General features: G+C 35.6%; 1 protein-coding gene across 1 annotated transcript in view; it reads right to left on the minus strand.

Moving 5' to 3' along the window:
• Positions 1–23,167, minus strand: part of CCDC73 (coiled-coil domain containing 73) — a 48,451-nt gene extending 25,284 nt beyond the window's left edge. The window contains exons 1-8 of the mRNA XM_063160558.1: positions 23,033–23,167; positions 16,490–16,561; positions 13,076–13,147; positions 12,273–12,308; positions 10,460–10,534; positions 8,645–8,683; positions 3,337–3,472; positions 1,810–1,889 (exon numbers count right to left, since the gene is read on the minus strand). Coding sequence (XP_063016628.1) covers positions 1,810–1,889; positions 3,337–3,472; positions 8,645–8,683; positions 10,460–10,534; positions 12,273–12,308; positions 13,076–13,147; positions 16,490–16,561; positions 23,033–23,164 — 642 coding nt within the window. The 5' untranslated portion in view covers positions 23,165–23,167. The remainder of the gene's footprint in view (positions 1–1,809; positions 1,890–3,336; positions 3,473–8,644; positions 8,684–10,459; positions 10,535–12,272; positions 12,309–13,075; positions 13,148–16,489; positions 16,562–23,032) is intronic.
• Between the last annotated feature and the right edge of the window lie 1,670 nt (positions 23,168–24,837).

The raw sequence follows: 24,837 nt of genomic DNA on the forward strand, positions 1-24,837 counted from the left end.
ATTCCTCACTTTTTTATTTACAATATACTACAATAAAGATATGTTGCATTTTAGATGAAATGTTTCTGTCACATGCTCCAGTTTCTGTCACATGCAAATTATTTCCCTTTTTTTTAAAGGAATTGCACAGTTGGAGTGCACACAATGCACAGACAAAGCTGCTCTCAGATCTTCAGAGTTATGATGATATCAGCTCTGAACAAACATGGCTTTCCTACAGAGGAAAGTTATCCCCAGTGACACCTTCCAATATTTTTCTGTTTCTCTTCCATCCATCAAATATTCCAGATAAACATGTACAGTTTTTATATATAACCTATCATTTGAATTATGTAGCTAAATAAACATTTTTAAATTCTGTAAGACCTCATTGTGATATAGAAATTAATTTGAGAATTTTCCCAGTGTTCTGCTTCATTGTAACTGTGGATTTCAGCCTGCTTTTCTGATGGTAAGAGTTCTCAAATCTTTGATCACTTCAAAACTTGATCATTTTGACACTGAGGTTTGGCATGTTACATTCTAGTATGTAACTAAAAAATCCAAATTGAATTCCTGATTAATTTTTACTGTGGCAATATCTCCATGTAATAAATATGAAAATTAAGTAAAGCACTAAAGAAGGTAAGAATGAAATAAATTTTTAAAAATCTCAAAATGTCTATATTTCAAGATAAACTTAAAGTTTGGCTTTTAGTGGAATCATACTCCAAAGAACCTTAACAATAAGAGGCTACATGCTCTTAAGAAGAAAAGAAAGAACAGTAGATTCAGGGAGAATTTTCAAGTACTTTTGTACCTTCAAATCCCATTTTTCAAACAAAGGTAAACAGGTAAGCATCAGTTTTTCAACCAATATAACACAAATATAAATGGTCATAGTCCCTTTTCCTCATGTACAAATTATCTTCTCCACTTGCCCTTTTTTGTTTCCAAAAACATTCACAAACTTGGCAGAGATTCCATGGTAATTCAAAGCAATCATCTGGAAACTGGGGATTAACATTAGGCCAAGTTGAGACACTCATGCTTTTGATCCCTACATAAAATCATTACAGAATCTAAAGGAGAAAAAAAATTGAAAGGAGGAAAATAAAAAGACAAGGAGATATAAAGAAGAGATGTGGTGTGGAAAGATGCTGAGTTTACAGAACAATTCTGACTTTTGAATGCCCATTTGTTTTTCTCTTGTCAGCTCTTAAGAAACAGCTCAAAGGGGAAAGAATGTTACTTTTCCCAGTATTACCTGTGTTCAAGAGAGCAAATCAAAAATGTACTTGGCAAAGAGGAGTTTCTGACTATTGGCAGGAGAAAAGAGCTTAGTGACAACTTCCTTGTAAACTATAACCTGATGTCTCAGCAGCCTTGTCACAAAACTCTCCCATTTGAGGGATTCAGTTACACATTTTATCCTGTGTTCAAGCCACCATGGCAACTGCTCTTCATGTTGTACCTCTACTGAACTGAAAACACCACTGCTACCTTCCTCACAGATGGAAAAGGGATGGCAGCACAGCACAGGAAGAACACAGGTTATTAATAATTAGCAGGAAACAAGAAGGATGCTGTGGAGGTAATTAAAACCTCACAGGTTACAGAAAATTCTCAGAGCAGCTCCAGTTTTAACTGAGGTGTCTGTGGAAGCTAATTTAGCCATTAGTCATAGAATGAAAAACAGTTCTGCTCCTTGTCCACTACTTCTATTAATATATCAGCAGCTTTTGGAAGACCCAAAGAATCACAGAATATTCTGAGTTGGAAGGGACCCACAGGGATCATTCTCCATCCAGAAATGTGCACTGTACTTACTTCCTTCAGATTACTTATTTCAGTCTCTTGTCTTTTATTCACTGAGGCTAGTTTCTTATTGTGCTGTATGGCTTCCTGCACTTTAAAAAAAAAAAAAAAGTTAAAGCATGTTAACAAATAATTTCACATTTGAACAAGTATTTGATTTCTAACTTCAATATATGTGCATATAATTCATTTTAAAAAACCTAAAACTGCAAATATGATTCAACTTCTTTTTCTGTGTAGTTTGATACTATATTGGAGGATTATACCAGGTGGTACCTGTTGTCTGTACCTCAAACTATGAGTTAAGACTTCTCTGTATGTTGGCCTGCCTCTTTTAACTGTAAATTAATTTTTAGTATTCTATGATGCCATTTTAGTAGGACTTTTAATCTTGGTTTTATTTTTTAAAGATTTTCTTGTAATTTTCTGATGAGTTTAATTACTTTCAGACTAACACAGAACATAATGGGGCACAGAACAAATTAATAACTGAGTTAACAGATATACAGAGTTATGTGCACATAGGCCATGGAAGACAGAAAAAAAGCAGAGGCTAGCAGAGAAAAAAATTCTACAAATTACTTCTATTCCTGCTGAAAAGGGAGGGAATTTTCTCTCAAACTTTAAACAGGTGAAGATATCACTAGGAAATTGCTTGAAATTCCACAATGAAAAGCTGAAGATATTTACTTCCTGTACTTTTTCAGACAGCTCTATTCAATCTTTGTATTTTCATCCTGTCAGGCTCCCCTTTATCCTTTTCTGATTTCTGATTTCTCTTTTTTCATCCCTAATCTTTCTTCTTTATTTTCCTCAATATTTTCCTCATTATTTTCTGTCACCACACTTGAACACAAGAACTGCAGACACCCAGAATGTCCTCTACTTTTCTGCTAGAGATGGTCCATGGGGAATGATGGACATGAGCCTTACAGCATCATAAGAAATTTTGCAGTTTTGAATGAGAATATGTGCTTAAAAAATTAAAATACTGATGAATGTAATAGCTATCTTCTGATACAACTTAGGAATACCCCCCCAGAACAACAAGCAGGCCAAAATTAGTAAAACTCTCTTTCAGCAAAAGTCATGTGCTCACTCTCTGCTTTGAAGTACAATCAGCAGGACATTGGTTAGCCAATAATGCTCCAGATTTAAAATTTAAAGAACTGAACACAAGTAACTTGAGGTACTGAAATACCACAAATATACATAGAATATGTTATCACTTTATTGAAATTAGATTTGAAAAAAAAAATTGGTTTCAGGCAGAAACCTGAAAAATTTAGTGAGATTCAGTAATTGAAAAGGTTTTTTGGTGTTTTGGGGGTGTTTTTTTTGTTTGATAGTTCCTCAATATAATTCCCTGTGTGGTCACACTGTAGCAGTGGATCAGCAAAGAGCACTGAGGAACCTCCCAAGATGTTTGATGCTTGGCATAGAGTAGCTGCCATTTTTCTGAGTTTTCAGGTGTCTCCAACTCAGTGCTGTCAAAGCACAGCAAAAGCAAGTGCTGGAAGGTATTTAAGACATACATACCACTGTGCTCCAGCTTGCCATGAACACCTTTCACAAACCCAAAACGAGATGCAATAGTAGCATAACACCTCTCAACTTCATTCAGTTTCTTATGATGCTCCTCTTTTGCTGTTAAGTGCATCTGCAATTTTTGATCCTGTTAGGAACATAAATGAAGCACCCATTTAATGACAGTAAGTAGCTCTCCAGCTGCTTTTGAATATAACAGCATAAATGCAAAATCATTCCCAGAATCTTTCAGTTGTCTGTTTCATATCTAATGACCTTTCCCATCTTCACATAGCAGGAAGAGAGACAAAATCATGATGATAATCAAAGGATTTGAGCATCTGAGATTTGAGTAGAGGCTGAGGGACGTGTGACAGCTCAGCCTGGAGAGGAGCTCATAAATGTGTATATTCCAGGGGAGGTGTGTGTGTCAAAGGAATAAAGAAACCACAGCCAGGCTCCTTTTAGTGACAGACTCCTTTTCACTGACACAAAGTGAAAGACAAGAAATTTCATTTACACTTGAGGGGAAAGACATTGTAAGGGTGGGCAAACATTGGAACAGATTGCACAGGCAGGCTACAGAATCTATCCAAGGAGGTACTAAAAATCAACAGCCATGGCTCTGTGACACTGGCTCCACTGACCCTGCTCTGAGCCACCCCAAGAGACTCCTGACAGCTTCACCCATTCCAGTCATGAGCTTGTAAAAAGTGGCACAGCCAAGGGCAATTAGGAGAGAGTTTGTGCATTTGACACACCTAAATAAAAGAATTTCAACACACTTGCTAAAAATCACAAGTGCGTCAACTACTTCTAGAATAGAGGTGACTTGGATTTGGACTAGTGAGACTAATGCAGATTAACACCCCATGCTTCCCAGAAAAATATAAATAACCTTTCAGTGAGTAATTCTTATTTCCTCAGTGTCAACTAACTGTTCTAATATCATAAAATATGATGAAATCACTTTGTATAGTTGTAGGCAAAGTTTCTAACTACTTTTGTAAGCATCTAACACGTCATTTTACTTCTATTCACATGTTAGCCTAAGTAACACCACAAAGAAAACCATGTGGTAATTAAGTGCAATATATTTAATGAATTTTACCAATCTCTCTCATTTTGTGGAAACTGTTCAGCGACAATTTTTTTGTTATCCTTATAACAGTAAGATCTTGTGTTCTTCTTTATAGTGTATTTTTGTTAACAGTTTTATAGATACTATTTGGTGAATTTTGAAATTAGTTTTTCTGAAGAGAATGGGGTAAGTTAATTCCTCAGAAAGGACAACGATTTGTTTAGATACCTAATCTGTTTCTAATCTACAGAGCAACACAGCAATTAAAATGAACTGGGCCAAATTCATTCCTGTGTGTAAATTCAAGTTACACCAGGATGCATCTGGCCCAGACTGTTTGGCTTTGGCAGGGCTCCATTTCCACACAGTAACAAATGCAATACATGTCCAGGCATCAGAGGATAATAAAAGCTGATGGTAATCAAATGAAATGACCACCATAAGACTAGCAAAACAGGATATACAATACAAATTTCTCATGTTTTATAAGGTATGAAATTAAACACACTACGGCAAATGGAAAGTCATAATGGAAGCACTGGTAAAGAAACACCACCACTTACAGAAATCACTGTGAGGAATGTAGGTTGAAAATGTTCTTATACTTTCTGTTTTTCCTAATCATAAATTAACTGTTGAAGATCTGTGCTTAACTAATGCTAGGAGGGGAATTTTCTAACGAAAACATTAAGAGGAAAGATTTTCTTTGTTTTTCCTGGTAGTTCCCTCAGGTATATTTATTCTAAGAGATCGATGAACAGGGAGACAGCCCTAATTTGAGACTTGAACAGCTTGTGGCAAGACCCGAGGGGTTTTGTAGTTTTTAATATGGATTTTTTCCTAGTGTTACCCCAATTCCTTTCTTTAGTAGTGATAGTCTCTCCTCTCTCAAAAAGTTGAAATATGCTTTGCTACTTCATCGGGCTGGTCTGCTCCATCTACAGGAGTTTTATTAAGAGCTTAAAACTTGCCTAAATAGAATTTTTGATGGCAGGCTGCTCTCCAGGCTTAATGCACAGAGAAATAAAAGCCTGAGTATGTGATTTGTCTCCTCCCAGTGAAAAGGTTGTAAAACATTCTTCCATAGAAGCCAATCAAGAAACACCAGGAGACACTGCAGGATAGGGAGTGGATGACCCTGGAGCTGGAGTGAGACCCACAGAATCTTGGTTCTTCTTCCTTATGTCTGATACTGCAAGAACAGGAATTATTGCCCTGCCCTTCACCAGTAATAAAGATAAGCTGGGATGGGGAGTGGAATTGATTGTGGCCATATGGCTTGTTGAGGCACAATGATTTCTTGGTGGAACTAGACCCGAGAAATAGCTCAGGGTCAAGTGGGTGACTGGAGAAACACAAAGAGGGAATGGCTCATATCTCAAAGATATTCTAGAAATGGAGTCATGAGTCAGAGGTACTCAGTGAAGCAGAAGGTGGTAACTGGGAGGTGAAAGTGTCAGAGAAACAAAGAAGATGTAATGGCATGGAGACCAAAGGCAAGATCACATGAAAATTATGCTAAGGGCTACCAACTGTAGATCTTCAAAATGGGAATCTTTTTTCACAACAGTTCCTCCAGTTGTCACCATTTTTCTACTTAAAAATAATTGGGTTGAATTTATATTGTATCATTGCCTCCTCACTGTGTTTCTAAACAACATAGTATGATTACAGGCAAACTCCTAAAATATGCAGAAAGGGAACAAAAACATCCTATCTTAGATTATTATGAACAAACCAACTTTTCTTTTGCAGTAATTCCTTTTTCATTCGACAACTATACCTGTATTAGAAAACTCAATGGTGGCAGGGAAGTTCTCAGGAAACGCCTGTACTGTTGTTAAAATATCCCTGACACATTTTGGCCTGTGCCAGCAGTTCCTGGGCACAGTTCAGGTGGGAACACAGTTCCCTGTCTGCTGGGAACCATGTGGATTATCTGGATCTAAATTCCCTCTTTTTTGTGGTGGGGTTTAATCAACCTAGACCATCTGACTGCAGCTTCACTCATTGATTTCACAGACATTTAGTTTCCAATAAAAACAGTAAGAGAAGACAAGCACAGATGCCATGTGCAGAGAGTCCTGGCATTCTCCAGTGTATGGTCTGTCAGGAAACCAACACCTGACCATTTTCCTCCAGTTACTTCCTAATTCAGCAGCAGGAAAACAAATACAATACAGAGCTCACACTCAAGTGTATTCTATCAACTGAATTGGCTTTGTAGTAATCCCTCCTGACTGCATAAGTGCTACTGTCCATATGCAGGGAGGTGCAAAACAACTGCACTGCATGCAAGAATCAACACTTTAATTGGGGGGGGGGAAGACAATCATAAAGACAAACAAATAATAAAACACAAAAAAATTCTCTGTACTGCCTTTCAGTACAAAACAAAACCTTCCACTATTTCAAAATTATAGCATATATGGTGAGAATTATATCAGCACTACAATTTTTGCATAAACTTAACTGGACAGCATCCTAAAACATGGTGTTTATGTCAAGTATTGACATTGCATATACCATTCTAAAAGAACAGAATGAAAGGAACAAAACCAGAATAAACAGCTGCATCAGTAAGGCACACCCAGTCCCCAGCACACACAGAAGCTTCTTCACTGACTGGCAGGGTTTCTAAGGCTCTCAGATAGAAACTGAGCAGCACATCTCCTTACTCTCAAAATACACACCAGAGAATGAGCTAATTTGTCTTTAACAAAATTGAAATGGCTCTCAGATAAATGACTGGTTCAGAATTTCACCCATTTGATTTTTAAACACTTTGCCATTGGTGATGACCAAGAGTCTACATGGGCACCTACTCCTTTGATCCCTTGAATGTGCCACTTATTTCAGTGCAACTACTCAGGGAGTAAAGTTGGTAGAATTTGACCTGGTCTAAAACTGCATTCACCCACTACTACAAAAGATGACAGGAAAAATTTCACTTTTGTTTACCTTGTGGGGTATTTTGTTTTCATGATTTCGTATCAGAGCATTTTCCCTAAATAAGTCCCAACTGTACATGTTCTGTTCAGTGCTACATGCAAAAGAGGATTTCCAGCATCCTGCCCCACTCAATAGCATTTTAGATTACCATACTCTGATTCAAAGCAAATGCTTTCAAAATATTCAAATGATCAATTAATGAAAAGTTTATGAATATAAAAATTATATTTCTTTAAGCAGCATAGATGCATTTCCAGCTTAAAGGTATTGTCGTTTAAATATTCTCACTCAGATGGAAGACTGAGCTTGTAAGTTATGAAAGAAAGATAATATGTAAAATGACCTAAATACAAGTCCAGTTATTCTGTATATTTTCAACACATTTTTAGATCAGCTGCATTTTAGGAATAAATACAAGTTAAAAGTGAAGTGAGACCAAACACATTTTATGTTGCCTTTGATCTTTAACTTGTAGCCTTATCTCCCAGGTCAGAGGGCACATTATTCAATTTCACCATATTTTGTGTTAAACCACTGTAGCGTTGAAGATGACTTTCAGTACAAATGTCATGGTACTTAAAGCTAAACTGGACTCTACTTTTTTGAGCTTCTTAATTAAAATCACAGTTTGTAATGGTCTGACAATATTATCTTTATTCTTTCCAGTTGAGCAGCAGCAGAATTTTCACAGCATTTATTCAATCAAGCCTAGCAATGTTTCTGTGGCTCACTCTTTCACTTCCTAAAACAGACAACAGGGTTCAGAGCCACTATGCTGTCACTCTGGGTAAATTTATGCCCTGTGTCAAAGGGAGTGAGAGCTGCACTGGATGAAATCTAAACTGTTCAGGGAACCTGATGATAAGAACTAATTCTGAGGAGTAAAAAAAGAGTGAGAAGAAAACCACCAGTTTTTCTTAAAAACAAAACCAAAACTTCTAGGAATTCTCTACTACTTTTTGATATGTAATGCCAGATCCTGTCAGAATAATAAAATTACATTATTTAAATGGCAGTCTATTAAAAAATCTTTCATCTATAAAGAGAAAAAATGGACCAATTCTACTTTAATTCGGTGAGGAAAAAATACCACATGCTGGACAGTAGCTATCACACTATAAAAATCTAAAACCATTGCATTTGTACGATTTTCAGATTTGAAGCTGATACCTCTTTGTGTTACTTGTAATAATTATCATATTAAAGTCAATTGGTAGTGGATTATACCCCAAGCATATATTTTCATTAAAGCTCTTCCTTCTTTTTGCATTTTCATTATTTTCTTACCATTTCATTCAGTTTCTTTTGTAAAGTGTATTTTGAAATCTGTAAAACAAGAGAGTGTTATTCATTAAATGGTATTTACATTTTTTCTGACAAAAACCTGCATAATTAAGCATTGTTATAACAATGGCTTAATTGCATTTGTTATTAATCCATCCAATACAGTAATGGTGGTTTTGAATCACTGATAGCAAAATTTCATGTATTATTAGATTCACTTTACTTCATAATGTTACTTCAATATTTAAATTATGTAAAATCACTTTACACTGATTTGTTACTAGAGGAGTTTTGAAAAAGTGCATAAATCCTCGTGTTTTCTGACAGGCATCATGAAAACAACGTGCAAAGGGACCACAGTCTGTAAACTAGACCCTTAGAAATAAATAGAGAAGAAGATAAAGATAGAAATCAAAGTATTCCCTCAACTCGTACAGGAATAGAAGTGTGTTCCCTGTTGGAAAAAATAACAAAAATATCTTAGTAGGTATTCTAAATGGTAGCATATAAAGATATAACGTAACAATCTCACATGCTTTAATAATATAAGGCTGCCATTAGAAGATATCAACACTATTTAATACCCCACTGACAGAGTACTTTGATTTGCATACAAAAAAACCCAAGGTATTGTCAAAGAATTCAGAGTGTACAAATCTTATACAGAAGATATTATTTCTAGGAAAAAACTTAGAGAATAATAATTTTAAGGCAGGGTTCTGACTCTACAGAGAAGAATACAGAACTGAATTAAAAATTCTTCCCTATTGTATTAGGCTCATTTCCAAACAATCTCCCTGTGAGCACATTGTGACCTCCTGCTTCCTCAAGCCACAGCAGAATTTCCTAGATCTGAACTGTACTGTGACACAGACGCTTGATCTGTGAACACTCAACATTTAAGATTATTTTTTTTTAATTTGTGGTTTGTCTTACAAAAGAAAGGCCAGTGGGATCTTTCATTACTCTTGCTGTCCACATATTATGTTCAGCAGACCATGCAGGGATGGATATTCTACATCATCTGTGCTATGCCAAGGTTTGAGCAAGGCAACAAAATCCTTAGAGCTATTGCTCAGAAGGCCAGCCATGAGAATCAATTTCTTTTGCTCCTAAAATACATTCAGTGTTAAGTAAGAGACAAAAAAACCCAGTCTGCTACCAAGTAAATGTATTCCATTATAAGAGAATGTTAATAGGAACCATCACAAGTTTCAAAATCATAGTAATAATCCATTACAGCCATTTTGTTTTCAACATCAATTTTATTCCACTCAGTTGTGGGTAGAAAAATCATTAGTTCCTGGTAACACCTGAAATCTGGCAATGCATTACAATGCTACTGATCTATTTTCAATATATTAGCCTTGGTTTTAAGCCACGGATCAAGTGTAAGTACAGAAACCTCCCAGTGAAACAGAGGAAACCCCTGAGCTCTGCAACAGGGAGGCCCAGGGTGAATACTTAGTTCTGTTTACGAGTCCAAAACCAGGGATTCCAGACAGGTGTGAAGCAAAAAAACAAGAATGAAGGAAAAGGAAGACTGTGGAAATGAAAAGAAAGCATATTTCACACACTGTTTGGACTTTTGAGTTGTCTTCTGGAGGAAAAGAACATCAGCTGGAAGGTTAACCTAAAGCAGTAGTGACACTGAAGACTAGAACAGAAACTCAGTGTTACAAAGTGAGGTGTCCTAGGAAGATTAAGCAATAAGGCCTTAAAGATCCTCTTAAAACCAACAATTTTCTTACTAGTAAAAAACTAAAACCAAAACTCCTGCATTCAAAGAAATGTGATTTTACAAAAGCAATACTTTACCTGTAAGGCTTTTAATGTTTCCTTCAGTCCATCAATTTCTTTTTCTTTTGTTTCTACAGCAAGTTGGTATTTTCCCTTTGAACAAAAGCTGTACTTCAGGATTTGGGCAGAGTAAATGCATTTACAATAAGAATTTATCAAAAAGAATGTTACAAAAATAAAGGGTAACTCGCTACGACAGAACAATCCATTAATGAATAATTCAGCTAAATAATTTTAACATTCACACAAATATTGCTATGAAAAGAAAAGTGAAAACACAATAGAGTATTTTCACCACTTCTGACTCTATTCGTCAAGTCTTAAAACTGGCTGTTCTGGGAGAGAAAAGCCTGACAAAGGCAGAACTAATACGTTATTTAGAACAAAATAGTATATTTTAAAACAAAAAGTATCAGGTAAATCCATTTTTTATCTGCAGGATCTTCATAGAAACAACCTGCTCATTTTTCTCAGTCCACAAAGAGTGAACTGTAAGCTGCTATTGCTAGTCACTAAATACATGCAAGTACATTATATATATACATATATATATGCATATGTGTGTGTGTGAATACATACATAGACAAACATATAAAATTTGCACATGAGAAAGCCAAAGGACTTCAGTAGAATTAAATCTGGCAAAAATCACTGGCTGCAGCCAATCCAATGCAGACCAGAATCTAAATAGCAGAGAATATGCCAGAAAACACAAATACATCCAATTCAAGCACCCCTGCCTGTTCCAGTGATTCCCAATACAGTGCTGACTGTGCAATCCTCCAAAACCACCCTGATCACTCACAGTACATATCATCTAAATTGGTGCAAAAATTGGTTTCTCAACTCTGTCCTGAGCTTAATTGACTCTTTCAGTTACTTTGGTATAAAGTACTGAAAGTACTACTCAATTAAATGGAAATAGAAGTAAAAATTAATCAGCATAAAATTTAATTCTGAACCTATCATTGAAAATAAAAATCAGAGAGGGATAAGTGGGTATGTGTGGACAAATGAATTGTCTTAATGAAAAAAAAATCCAAACTCCCAGTCAAGAAAATTACTCAACCAGAAAACATAAAATAAATAGCAATAAATAGCAATGCAGCAAATAATAAAGTTTTTTTATATATATACTTCCAAGCCATTTAACCAGTTTGCAAAATTCTATGTCAGTTCTTATGCCACATCCAGCATATTCATCTGCTCTAAACCGCTGGGAAATTTAAATGAAACAACAGAGGCAGACATCCACTGACTTCACTGTTTAAAACAGGTTCATTGTACACCAAATGTAAATCCTTCATTCCAAGGAAGAATTAGGCATTCAGCCTGGTATAAAAACTCACATAGCAAACAAAATCCATATAAATTCAGGCTAAAATTTCATCTTATTTCAGTTTAGGTCAAGTACTTTCGGAAACCTTTAGTAACTTTAGTTCAGCTAAATCAATAAAATCCCTGTTAAAATCTGACTCTCTAAGGCAGCTAAAAATGCTATTTTTCAGTACTACCTGTAAAGGCTGATTATCCCAATTTACCCCAGCCCTCTAGGATAAAGTAAATTTTGAATAAATGCAATATGGAACTATCAAAGAACACTCTTTCCTCAACTGATTTTTAGCATAAGCAGTGACACTTCACGAGTCTATAAACAAAAAACCAGAAATACGAAGTTACAAAGACATTTCTTTTGCAAAGGCCATAGCAAAAAACATAATGTAATTGCAATATACTTAGTTTATACTTAGGGTATGTTTGCTATGTTTTATTTCATTGTCATTTGCTTATGCTCTTCTTTGGATGACAAACAACAAATAATTTAGAGTACCTTTTCTTCTTCCATGGCAAACATCCTTGCCTGTAACTTGGTTGTCAGTCACATAAAAAACCCAAAACAAAAAAATCAGAGCAGCACATGGCAATAATTTTATTCATGCAATTCAACAAGACAATATAGTTATATTAACCTGCACAGTACAATTCCTGGGGTTTTCTACCTATAGGAACTGTAGAACTCTACAGCTCTACAAGAAGTCTGTGAATCTCAAATTATTTTTTCAAGGGAGAGACCTAATTGCTTGTCAGCTTCTTTTTTGTGTGACACAATTGTGATGCAGTATTAATGACAAATTCTTCATCACCATGGGCAACAGTTTCAGCTCCTATGAACATTCTCTGCAAGGTCTCTCAGCTCTTGTGTTTGCTCACTGTAATATGGAGAATAAAACACAAGAGTGAAACACACTTTTAAATGTTGGGCAGGATAATTTGTGTGGCAGATCTTTTACCATGGTTTATGAATCTACCCTTGCAGAGGTCATGCTAAACTAGAGGGGAAAAACCAAACAAAGCAAAACAAAATAAGGAAAGTATTAGAAGAAGCATTATCTTCTCCAGGAGGTTTTTGAAATATAAAAATGAAAAATGCCAGGAGGAGGGGCATCTGGAAAGAACTACAAAAATACAAACATAATGGGGTGGCCAGAAGAAAGGAAATGAGCTCTGTCCTGAGCTGTATATTCTAACATTTTATACGCAATAGAAAAATATTTTCATACTAACTGATAACTTGCTATGATGCCACTGTATTTTAAAATCCCACAGTCAAAGCCAAAGGCTGTATTTTGTTACCTGTTTTTTAAAAGCTGCCATAGCTTCTTTGTTTTGTTGTTGCAGTGTGTCAGTCCGATGCTGCAGAGTTTCCTGCTCATGCGAAATAACAACAGTGTAAGTAAAGTATTATCTTAGAGCAAATCATATATCAAGTATTTCAAGAAAAGGCTGACTTATTATGATCTTTATTTAACAATAAATATGTAATATTTATTGTTAAATATTTCTAGAATGACACAACTGACTAAAAAAGTCTGAAGACTAAGAAAAAAAAAAAAAGCATTTTTTAAACTGGTAATTGTCTTTTTGGTAGCAGCTTCTCTTTCATTCTTAACCGGTAACAATTCTCCCCTCTGGAATAGAGACCTTTTACTAGGACTTCTGTGAGCAACTCCTACCCATCCCATCAGTCTGCAGAAACAATCCACATCCACTACCAGCTCAGGACAGAACCTTGACACTGGTCCAGGTAGTTACAACAGAATTTTAATACCCATTAAAAATAGAATCCCATTGAAAATTAACTACCTGTTATTCTGTTCATAGTTAGATTTTAGTCATTTAACAAGCTACCTGAAAGAAGCCAGAAATAACTAAGTGTAAGGCAATAGTATGAGACTTCTATCACCCTACAGCCTGCCACTACTCTCATCCACAAAAACAAGAAAATGAGTGAAGATGTACTTTTTGGTATTATTATTTCATATTATAATCTCATAGGCTAACACTACACTCTACAAGATGGAAGTCTCCAACATCTTTAAGCATCATGCTTCTCTATAAGACACTTCACCTTTACCATGGAAGGTATGCATGCAAGATCAGGTTTTTTCAGTTCTAAAAACTGAAATATTAGGTAAAAATAGTTAAGTGGCTCTGTCCTTGAACAGCTATCTCAAAATATAGATGAGTGTTTAGCTTAGAAATATGAGTGTGTAGCAGGAAACACACTAATCCACTAATGACTGCACAATAATAAATATAAATTGAGACAATTAAAAAGAATGAATGGGAGAAAATAAATTGAAAATCTGTTTCACACACAAGGAGTCAAATTTCTTCTTCTGCCTTAATAAAAATTGAGTTTTTAAACATAAAGTCTCTTCCAAAATTGCTGTTTTCTCCAGCAAGCTGGTGTTGCTTTCATATTGTACAAGCAAGAGCTTGTACAGAAGAGCCTTTTGGTAGAGACAAGGATCCATGGAGATAAGGTGTTCCATATCCATTTACTTAACTCATCACGAGTAGAGGAAGTTTTGTTTTGTGCGCACCAAACAACGCACAGCACATAAATGAGGATTCAGAAGCACACAGAAGTCCTGAGGAACGTTTTCCTGAGGTTGGCCCTGTGTCCAAGGACAGGTTCTCCAGGGAGTGACAGGCATGTGAAGCAGCAAGGCAGAAAAGTACTGCAGGCACAAAAAATCAGCTACTCCCACTGCAGTACTTCTGCTCACCACAGGAATAAAATTTTATATCCACAGCACTGCCAAATTAAGATGGCACTACAAAATACAGGAATTCAAGGCAATATCATGGAATAAATTATGTAGGTATAAGTCTGGTTTCAGTAAACAATCATCCTTTATATAACTTTATCATAGATGTAATGGAAAAAAAACCCAATTCTGAACTCTTTATAACATACTACTTTTTTGTACTGTATATTCAAGTGAGGTATTTTATTTTCAAAATCACAGGGTAGTGTCTACAAATATTCATTTTCTAACAAGCCTCACACACAGATTATCAGATAAAATGATTCTATTATCTCTGTCAGAAATTCAGGCTTGGAAGAAATTTTCCAGATATAGCATGTATGTGTGATGCAGTAAGACTGAAGAAAAATGCAGAGGTTTTTTTTAAATATGAAAAAAATCAGCTTTGATATTTTAATATTATAATGGATGAGTATAACCACTAGATTGAAAGGAATATATTCTCCAGTTATTCTGTTTTCCCTGCTTGAGAGTATTTCTTTCATGAGCAGGCACAGTATATTTATAAAATGTAGATAAATTGTAATATTGTAATATGACTTAGCTGAAATAATGTCTTCATTTCAAACTAGTTAGCTAAATTTAAGGTAAAATAAAATGAATGACAGAAATGTTGACTGGAAGGGAAATCCATGAAGGAAATGGTAAAACAGAACCTTTGATAAACCGGAGGAAGATGTCTACTTATTGAACTACTGCTGTGGTCAGTATGGTTCTGCATTCAGAAACAATCAGGTCACAAATTCAATTTAAATGTAATACTAAGAATTTTCATCTTACTGGAGTCGCCAAGATTGGATATTCATATTAGCTCGTTCCTTTGAAGTTCCAGAAAATTTGCTCACATGAAGTTCCCAAAATCTACCACTCATTGATCAGCTTTGCCATGTGCCAATGTTAAGTGCAAAGTACAGGAACAGAGGTCACCTCACTACCTGTAAGTCCCATCCTTTTATGAATGGTAAATTCAATTGCTGTTAAGGTCTTAGAATGGGTGGAAATCCTCCCTTTTGAACCCAGAATATTAAGCACTGCAAAGCTAGGTTAAGAAAAGCAAAGAAGGGTTACAAATTGAAAGCACTCTTGCTTTTACAAATAGAAAATGTTTCCTGTTTCTGTGTGCACATATATATCTTTCAAGAAAGAAAAGCACAGAGTTAGGATTATTAATTTAAGATGGCTAGGATGAACTCCAAGATGAAATAGCCTTCCTTTACAACTAAGATGTTAAATATCCCAAGATCAAGGATAGAGCTGAAATTATTGTTTTTTCTGGGGTTGTAAAATATACGGAGTGAAGCCTTTTATCTTGTGCCCTAGTGACAGGGGTCATGGGTTTGATTGTATTAAAGAAGGGAATGCATTTCCTAGCAAAGCATAACCTCAGGAGCCCTAACTCTGAGAAGAATGTCAGACTTATGTTGCTGAATTCTCAACATTTAAAAGCTGACAGACTACCACTGAGTATGGATAACATACAAGTTCATGTTCAGAAATAACTTTTTGGAAAAATCTCCACTTCCAGAAGATTGCAAGTGGAGTTGTTTGCTGCACTGGTATTTGCGCTTGCCAAAGTCAAGCAGAATACAGAGAAGCTGCTACACATCTTCCCCCACACTGACGTGTCAACATGCCTCAGATTAGCTAAATGTCTTCCTGCTTCAGTATTTCCATCTCTTTTGACTGAAGATTGGCAAGTCATGCCAAATATTGTTATATTTTCTTGTTAAAAACATTGCTAAGCTGGGCACAATCCAAATCAAAATAAAAGCTACAGATGTTCATGACTAAGTAATAAGCTACTGGCTAGAACATTCTACTACTGAAATAAAAATAGTTCTAAAAAGAGGAATTGTAACAAATCACAATTTATATTAACACATTTAAATGAAATCTCAGCAGGTAAAACACTACAAGCACACAGAAAAGTTACCTTCTGCCATTCAAGCTCCTGTTTCTCTATAACAATTTTGTTTATTTGGTCTTCATAATTATTTTCTGTTTCCTAGTTAAAAACAAACATTTAAAAAATGTCAAAACACCGAAATGAAGAGAAGTTCAGTAAGATGCAAAAGTGCTACAAGAATCCTTTGTAGTCAATGATACAGATAATCATAATTAATTACTCAGAATCTTTGGGGCAACTTAAATATTCAGCTCAAAGCATCTGAATCTTTATTCTTTGTGACATCTCCTAGGACAACTGAAAAGTTTTTGTCAGTGGTTACTTCTGTTATTATGGAAAAAGAGAAATATTTATCATTATCTTCTGTGCCAAGAAGCCTTCTGTCCTACCAAAAGAAACTGAAACAGTAATCAACACATATTTCTGAAAAGATGAGCTACCAGAGAATCTGAGAAGACCATTACTAAAGTCCAGAGTTTCCCCCATGATCCACAGGGAGTGTTACAGATTCTGTTCTTGCAGAAGCATTTTGTCAAGAACCAAACTATTACTTTTGATAACAAATGAGACTTATCTTCTGATAATCACAGTTGCTAAATATGTATGTAAATTTTCCTGAAACACTCTGGTATTCAAGTTAATTTTTCCCTTTGGAGTCCAATTTTTATGAGCACTGGCCTTCCTTCACAAATCCAGTACTCAAAATAAAGAAGAACAAAAGGTTTCCTTATGAAGAGTCACAACTTCCCGCAAGAACAATATTCAGGTTTTTGATGTATGTCATAAGCAACTCAGCACTGTCCTGTTTTCTGCACACAGTCAAAATAATGAATATCCTCCAAGGACCTGGAGAGCTGCCCTAATGTGCCACTGAACTTCCAAAGGCTGCTTTCCTGCCTTTGCTCTGCACACTGATGGCCAGCTTGGAAAAGCCACCACTTTAAGGTAAGCCTGACTTCTTTTTGATGAATCCTTGAACTAATAACATTTACTGAGGGCCAGCAAGGGCCAAGCTCACTGTATGAGGGTAAAAGAATACTCCCAATACTTGAACTGTGCATTTTGATATATTATGCAAATTTTATGCTGTTTTAAAGTTCACCTTCACTATAGTTTAAATCTCACCATCTTAATTGTTGGAAAAATTTAAGTACTCTTGAAGTGACTCACACCTCAAAAATTGGTTAGAACCTTACAAAACAGTCACAAGTTGGGGAAAAAAAGGCCATGGATCTCTCTTTAATAAAAAATAAAAGAAGACCTCAAAAGGTTCATTCTCTTAATACTGGGGTTTAAGTACAATTATACTGAATTGCAATACCATCAACAACTATTATTTGCCATAAGACCAAAAAAATCCCACCTCTGGATGAAGCAGCACCTTTCCTGACTCACTGAAAGGACAAATGGAGGCTCTTTCTCCTTCCCAAGTGAAGAAGATTACACAAAATTTTTTGGCTATAAAATATACTACAATTTTTCTGAAGCCCAATATGAGTAAGGGTTCCAAGTTTCTGATTCAAGGATATTTACAACACTTCAACAATTGATGCAAGACAGTTTTGAAGATTTTACAACCCTTTTTTACTCAGTATAATATTTGATTCATAGTCTCACTACTTATCAACAAAACCAAAAAGAGCAAAATATGTCCCAAGTGATTCAAAATAGTTTTTTGACATTGACATCTTTCATAGTATTTTAGGGTCAAAACTGACTCTCTTGATTAGCAGACAGTTTTCAAGCACATGTGTGTGGAGAAGCACACTTCTTTCCACAGGAGGCTGCTCCCAAACATTTCAAGATTCTTTCAGAGATTCTAAATATATGCCTCAGCTGTCATGTGAATTTTACATATAAAATACTGAATAGGCATTAAAACTGAAATTTGCTCACAGAGAACCAGAGAAAAGTCCTTAAGCTTTCACTTCTCTGGTATATACTGGTAGAATACCGATGGAGAAGAGACCTAAAGATTTCATATGACTTATGGTAAAAAAAAAAAAATAAAATGAGAACTTAAAATATTATCAGTTATTTCCAGTTCTGCTTTAATAAATAGTGCTGCATAGTTGCAATGTTGGTTTTTTTTTCTGGTACTATTCTATAAGTATTCAAGGAAAATGTATTCCCTAATTTCCCTTGAGTGACAAAACCAAATGAGAAGCTTTTAAAAAGTGTGATCCTCAATCCTTTCTGTTATTAAGCAACAAATACTATTAAAATTATATATTATTAGCAAAAGTCTTTCTCAAAATGGTAAGAAAATGGCCTTAAATTCAATTTTAAGTGAGGCCTTTTGCTCTGAACACTTAAGAGGATAAGAAGCGAAGTTCTAAGTGAACAACACTCCTCCAACTTACTCCCAAATTATAAAGGTGTATCTGGAAGCTATCAAAAATGTGCATGTATGTAGCTATGGCTGAGAAAATAAACATCATAAATACTTAAACTGAGAATGACAATTACATGATAAAAATGTTCTCACGTGAAATCGCCAACAGTTATAAACCTTATCCATCATTTTTACATCTTCCAAAGGAATTTATAATTTACCCATTTTGAACTGAAAGCTTCTACAACTTGTGTGAAGCACTTTTTTCTTTTTTTTTAGAAGTTCTATCAGCTGTTTAATAAAACAAAAACGTTTTTGTTATACTTAGGAGAACAATATTGTATATAACTCTGAGGAGGGATCAAAAACCCACCAAACCTTAAAAGTGCTCATTTTTTATTCGATGCCTTAGGACTACATGGATTTAAGTGTTTTTATAAAAAAAGACTACCATAACAATAAAAGAGGAGTAATTTGATGGTTTATTTACTCGTTATAACCTTTAGAAAGTGTCAAGCCTTCTTTAAAGTGTTTGCTTCAGGCTGTAGTTTTACAAGATGGGCTGTGGATTGGTCAAGCCCCCTCGATTCCTGACCCTGAACAGATTTAGGAACAGAGTACAGCCGGCTCATGTCCAAGCAGCCAAAACTGCTGCTAGGTACTTTTATTATCTTTCTTAAACTTACACTCTCCCTCCTACAAAATTGCACATCCAGTTTTCATGCAGGTCAAACAGTACTCACAGAAACTACAATTTCTGATTCTTTCATACTACAATTAGAAATTCCTTCATGAATGAAGCAGACCAGTACAATTTTTCGTAGATCTCATGGATATTGTTCTTAAGCTTTCTTTCCAGGACAAATGTTAATAGGAGAGAAGATATTTATAGAAGCATTATTCTACCTTTAGTTTCTGATAAAACATTGTTGGATTTTCATAGTTATGAAAAATAATAGCAACCTATATAGATTCCAATTTGGAATCTATTCTCAAAAACTTTCCATTTTCACATGCAGAGACAAAAATTTGTACCAACCGCTATTTCCCCTTTGTAAATTTCATTGGTCTGCCCTTGACTCCACTGCACAGTTAAAATTACTCTATATTTAATCTCTTCTATCAAAATATATTCCTGGAAAGGTCTGCATTGATACTTAGAACACTCTCCAACTGCAAGCAATCAGCTCCTAACCAAAAGCCACATTATTCACAGAGAAATTGTGATCTAACATACTGCTTGCTGACTCAAACAACAATACCAAGGATGTCACAGTCATGAGATCTGAAATTCAGTGCTGTTTATTCTCTTAAACCCACATACTTACTTTTTTTCCCAATACCCAGCTGTCCTTGTGTCTGTCATTTTACTAAAAAAATTCCCTAATTTACACTTAGGTATGAAATCCAGTGAAAAGGCTCTTAGGAAGAAAAGGCACTCAGGTGACTCCAGAGCAAGACTGACAGACATGGAAGTAACTGAAGGGATATCCAGCACAGAAGGATCAGTGGTCAGTGCTGGATGAGTGGGAAAGCAAACTGGAAAAAACAGAAGACACTCCAACTATTGGGTTGTGAAGTAATCCCTGTGGGGCAGGAGAAAGAGAAATACAATTTTTTGTGGCTTTTAATTACTTGCACATTCATATTATGTCAATTCCTATGGAGAACAAAGACCCTGTGAACAGCCAAAAGAACTGCATCAAGTATAATCATTCAAGCAATTAATCTTTAGGAACAAACTTGCACAGCTATCAAGGATTGGGATTTCCTCTGGAAAATGGAACAGATAAACAGTCCCTTACTCTGAGCAACTCTTCTGAACTATTTTTGAGTTTGCCTACAATATCATGACATTGAGTAAGGATTGCAACAAATCTCTCAAAATATTTCTGCATTTAAGAGTTTGCTTTTTATTAGCTTCACACAGATAATTTCATCCACAAATTTATTAATCTGAATTTGTACTGCAGCTTAACCAAGCATTCCAGGCACTTTAATAAACTCAAAATACACAACAGGTCCTGTCCCAAAGAGTCTCCTGTTGAAGTGACAAGCAAGACCAAGAATAGGAAGAAAACCAGAAGCAAATAGATGTAAAATAATCTCATCTGAGGCCAAGCCAGAGGTCAAAGACAAAGCTGAGAGTAAAATCCATGGCACTGGCTCTAGTGTCTCCCTCAGGTTATCAGTCTACTGAACCTCACAAGCAACCTGGGAAGGAAGTGGAAGAAATAGTAAGAAACCTGCAGAATTTTCACTTTTACTCCACTTTCTGATGGAGCAGATGACACAGATTTTGTGTTTCATTCATGACCATGGAAAAATTAGCATGTTAGTGCAAGACAAGCACTGTAATTCTCTAAGTCATCCCTGTATTTTGGTTTATGCACTACCTTTCTCTCAGGGCTGATTAAAAATTTACAAAATAGGCTCGTGCTTGAGCTTGCAAGAAATTCATAGCTAAAATGGGGATAGGGTTTGCTAGGGGTATTTTAAAGCAAAAACATCCATACAAAATTCTACTTGAAAAGATAAAAATGAATGCCACTAGGCATAAGCCACATTACTCAATAACTCTTGCTTCTTCAGACTACCTATGTTTATATTCCAAGCTTCAAACATACTAAGCAAGGAGCCCTGAACTATCAAAACCAATCAAAAATGCATTCATGGACACTCCAAGATTTCAATCTGGCTGTCTGTCAAATGCTTACTTTTTTACCTAAATTTCTAAATAAACACGTAAATATATACATATGTATGTAATTTTTAGGGTAAAGGAAAGCACAGCTACTTTAGAAACTTAGGACCATGTCTTAACTATGAAATTGGCTCTTAGCATTTGCATCAATTTTGAAACTAAAAACAATTGCAAGGCAAAAAATTACTCACCCTTCTGAGACAACTTTTACAAAATCACAGCCACAAACTCTCGTAGTATAGCAGACACAAAGCAAGCATAAAAACCCAAAGGAAAAAAATGCCAAATTACGAAATCCCATTGCTCTCCATGAACACTTTAGGCTCTGACCGTGTGCATTAAAAGTGCAACATTGAGTTAACCATGTAAATTCAGCTAAGCAGTCTTATAAGCAAAAGATACTCTGATCATTATATTATAATAATAACAATAATAATAATAACTATTAGATATAATAATATGTCTAATAATAAAGTTAAAGTATTCAGTCTTTACTTTTAATACTAAAATAGTTTGACTAGACTAGACCATTGTAACACAGGTCTGGGATCACACCATGGGGGCTTTAACAGTACTACACCAATAAAGAACCTGCATGCAGCCCTTCTCTCTTTCTTTTTTTTTTTCCTTTTTAATGGCAGTCATTCTTTTGTTTATGGCTTTTAAAGAGAGGATTATAGCATTTCACTTAGATGAAAATAAGCATAAATCAAGCATGTCATCAATACTAATATTTTAAAACTAATAATACGCATCTTTTGAGCAGGTCAAATGCATCAGATGAAGAAAAAATACACTTTAGGTCTTTCAATACACATAACAGTTTAGAAACCCTAAGGGGAGAAATAGACAGAAATGTATACACGCACACAACTGAAAAAGTAACCACAGAAAAATACAAGTGACAAATTAACTACAAGAAAAAACAGCTGCCTTTACCAGCACAGAAGCAATTTTACCTTGGTACTACTACAAGATAATTTCAAAAACAAAACACCCCCACCCCTAATACCCAATACACTATTTATTGTAGGGGTCTAGTTCCATAGACTTAGCAATGTAAAAGTGGTGAAATACTGTGGTTTTAATCTAGCTCTTTGCCCACAAAATACACAAGCAAAGAACCAAAATCACTAATTTTCTGGCAAATGGCAAATCAATTATGAAACGAGAAAGACTTGGGGACTTGGAAAACACTTTGATTCCTTCTTTTCATTTTGTACCAAAGACTGCTCTTAAAGAGAAGAATTATAATGAAATACAGTAATTTAATGTAGCTTTTCCAATAGCCTGATTATCAACTCTAGCAACTTCTTATGTTGTTTTCATTCCCATCCAAACCTGTTACCTTTGTGCTGTCTACAGGAAAGTCTGTAATACACCCAATACATTTTTACACAAAACCCTGGCTGGTGAATCACTTAAAATACAGCATGAGGTCTAGCCACACTCATGCAGGATTTTCTAGGATTACCTACAGAGAGACAGAAATAAGGCAAAGAAAGACCAAAGCCAATATAAACAAATTTACCCTTCTGATACGCAGCTCTTCTATTGCCTCCAATAAACTCGTTTTAAAGTCTAACAGTCGAATGGAAAGCAAAGTCTCTGATGGACTTGGAAGAGCAGATTCAAGTGCCTGTGTTTTAAAGTCTTCATCCATTCTTTGAGCTCCTTTCTGCAAAATAAAGACAGGCATTTCCTCCCCAGTTTATCTGTAAGAGAATACTCAAACTGCAAAACTTTCAAATATGGAGGCAGAATCTTTTTACAATGAGTAAAACTACTACTTATAGATACTACGTAATTAACAATATTTTTATTTTAAAGTAATGTGTACTACTGTAGAAACAAAGCAAACATTTATCAGTAATTCATAATATTCCTTTGCTTCTCCTCTCTGTATCTTGGCTTGGTTTAAGTTTTAAGCAAAAACTTTGATGAGCAGACAGAAGCAGTAGAGTTTTTTTCCCCAGAGTTACTGCCCTGCACTGACATGAAGGTGCTGCAACACACATCATGCCATGAAAAAGTTGCTGCCTACATTTAGGCAGGCCCAATTTTAAAAAGAGATCTTTGGTCTGAAATCAGGGACCTAAGGTAATGCTTGCAGTCTCTGCATCTGAATTTTATCAAGATGTCTTTCTCATTCTTTTCCTACAAATCCTATATCAAAATGTTGTACTCTGAGCCAGCTGCATCAACTGCTGTGAAGCAAGGAATTACACAAACAGGAGCCCCAGGTGTCTCTGCAAAGACAAAGCAAGTTTGTTAGAGACACCAGAGGTGACCACAACACTCAGCACTTTATCACAAAAATGTAACAATCACAGGTATTTCCCCCGTTTTTCCCAGATGATATTTTTTAATCCTTGAGACTGAATTGTCAGCAGTGCACTGGAAGACCCGATGCTATCCCTGCCAGACACACCCCCTTGTGTTTCTGCACCAAGAATTACGGAGGCAGGGGCAGAGCACAGGAGTTATGGCTGACCTGGCTGCTGCCACAGAGCCCTTAGGAAGGAATTCCTGCAGGAAGAGCAGAGACCTGGTCTGTATCATGGGGCCATAACAACTACAAATCAGGGCTCACCACTTTTTCTTCTGTTGTCTAAATAAAACTCTAACATAGATCACATTTAAGCTGCTTGGTCATGGATAATAGATTGACTCCTTGTTTAGCTGCCCCACCACAAAAGTTATTTTGTTCGTAAAGCAATGGTTTTGCTAAAACCAAAACAATCAGGTTCATTTTTGTCTTTCATTTTAAAACATATGACTAATACTGAGCTGTTCAATATGAGGTATATAAATTCTTTTGTCAGTGTCAAAATGTGTATGTTTGAAGGACTTCTGAAGAGGCAGCAAATAAAGCCTGAATAGGAAACATGTACAAACATGTAGCACTTCAGGCAACAAATCTGTTGTGTCAATGTGCCAACATGAATCCCGCATTGTGCAGGCAATCTGCAGACGTTGTACACTGAGGCTGTTTGGAGTTTTTTAAAAGCAATATATTAGGATAAAAAAACCTAGTATTTCTACTTTAGCCTAAGAACTTAGAATAAAAGAAGTCCAACTCTTCCAAAAGCCCATTAAAAAAATTTGTTTCTTTCACTCAAGTTTTCAAAATTTTTTCTTACTGACAAAATGTTTTCTTACTGATACATGCTGTACCACTACATGAAGAACTACCACAAACGTCTGATATCAAGTACTGGGAGATGATCATAACTACAAAACTAAAAATGCCAATATTATGCACAATAAACTAAGCACAGAGCCATTTGATTTCACTGTTCATCATGCTAAGGGTAAGATTTTTACAAACAAATG

The sequence above is a fragment of the Melospiza melodia genome, chromosome 6 (assembly GCF_035770615.1).
Source record: "Melospiza melodia melodia isolate bMelMel2 chromosome 6, bMelMel2.pri, whole genome shotgun sequence".
NCBI classification, from domain to species: domain Eukaryota; kingdom Metazoa; phylum Chordata; class Aves; order Passeriformes; family Passerellidae; genus Melospiza; species Melospiza melodia.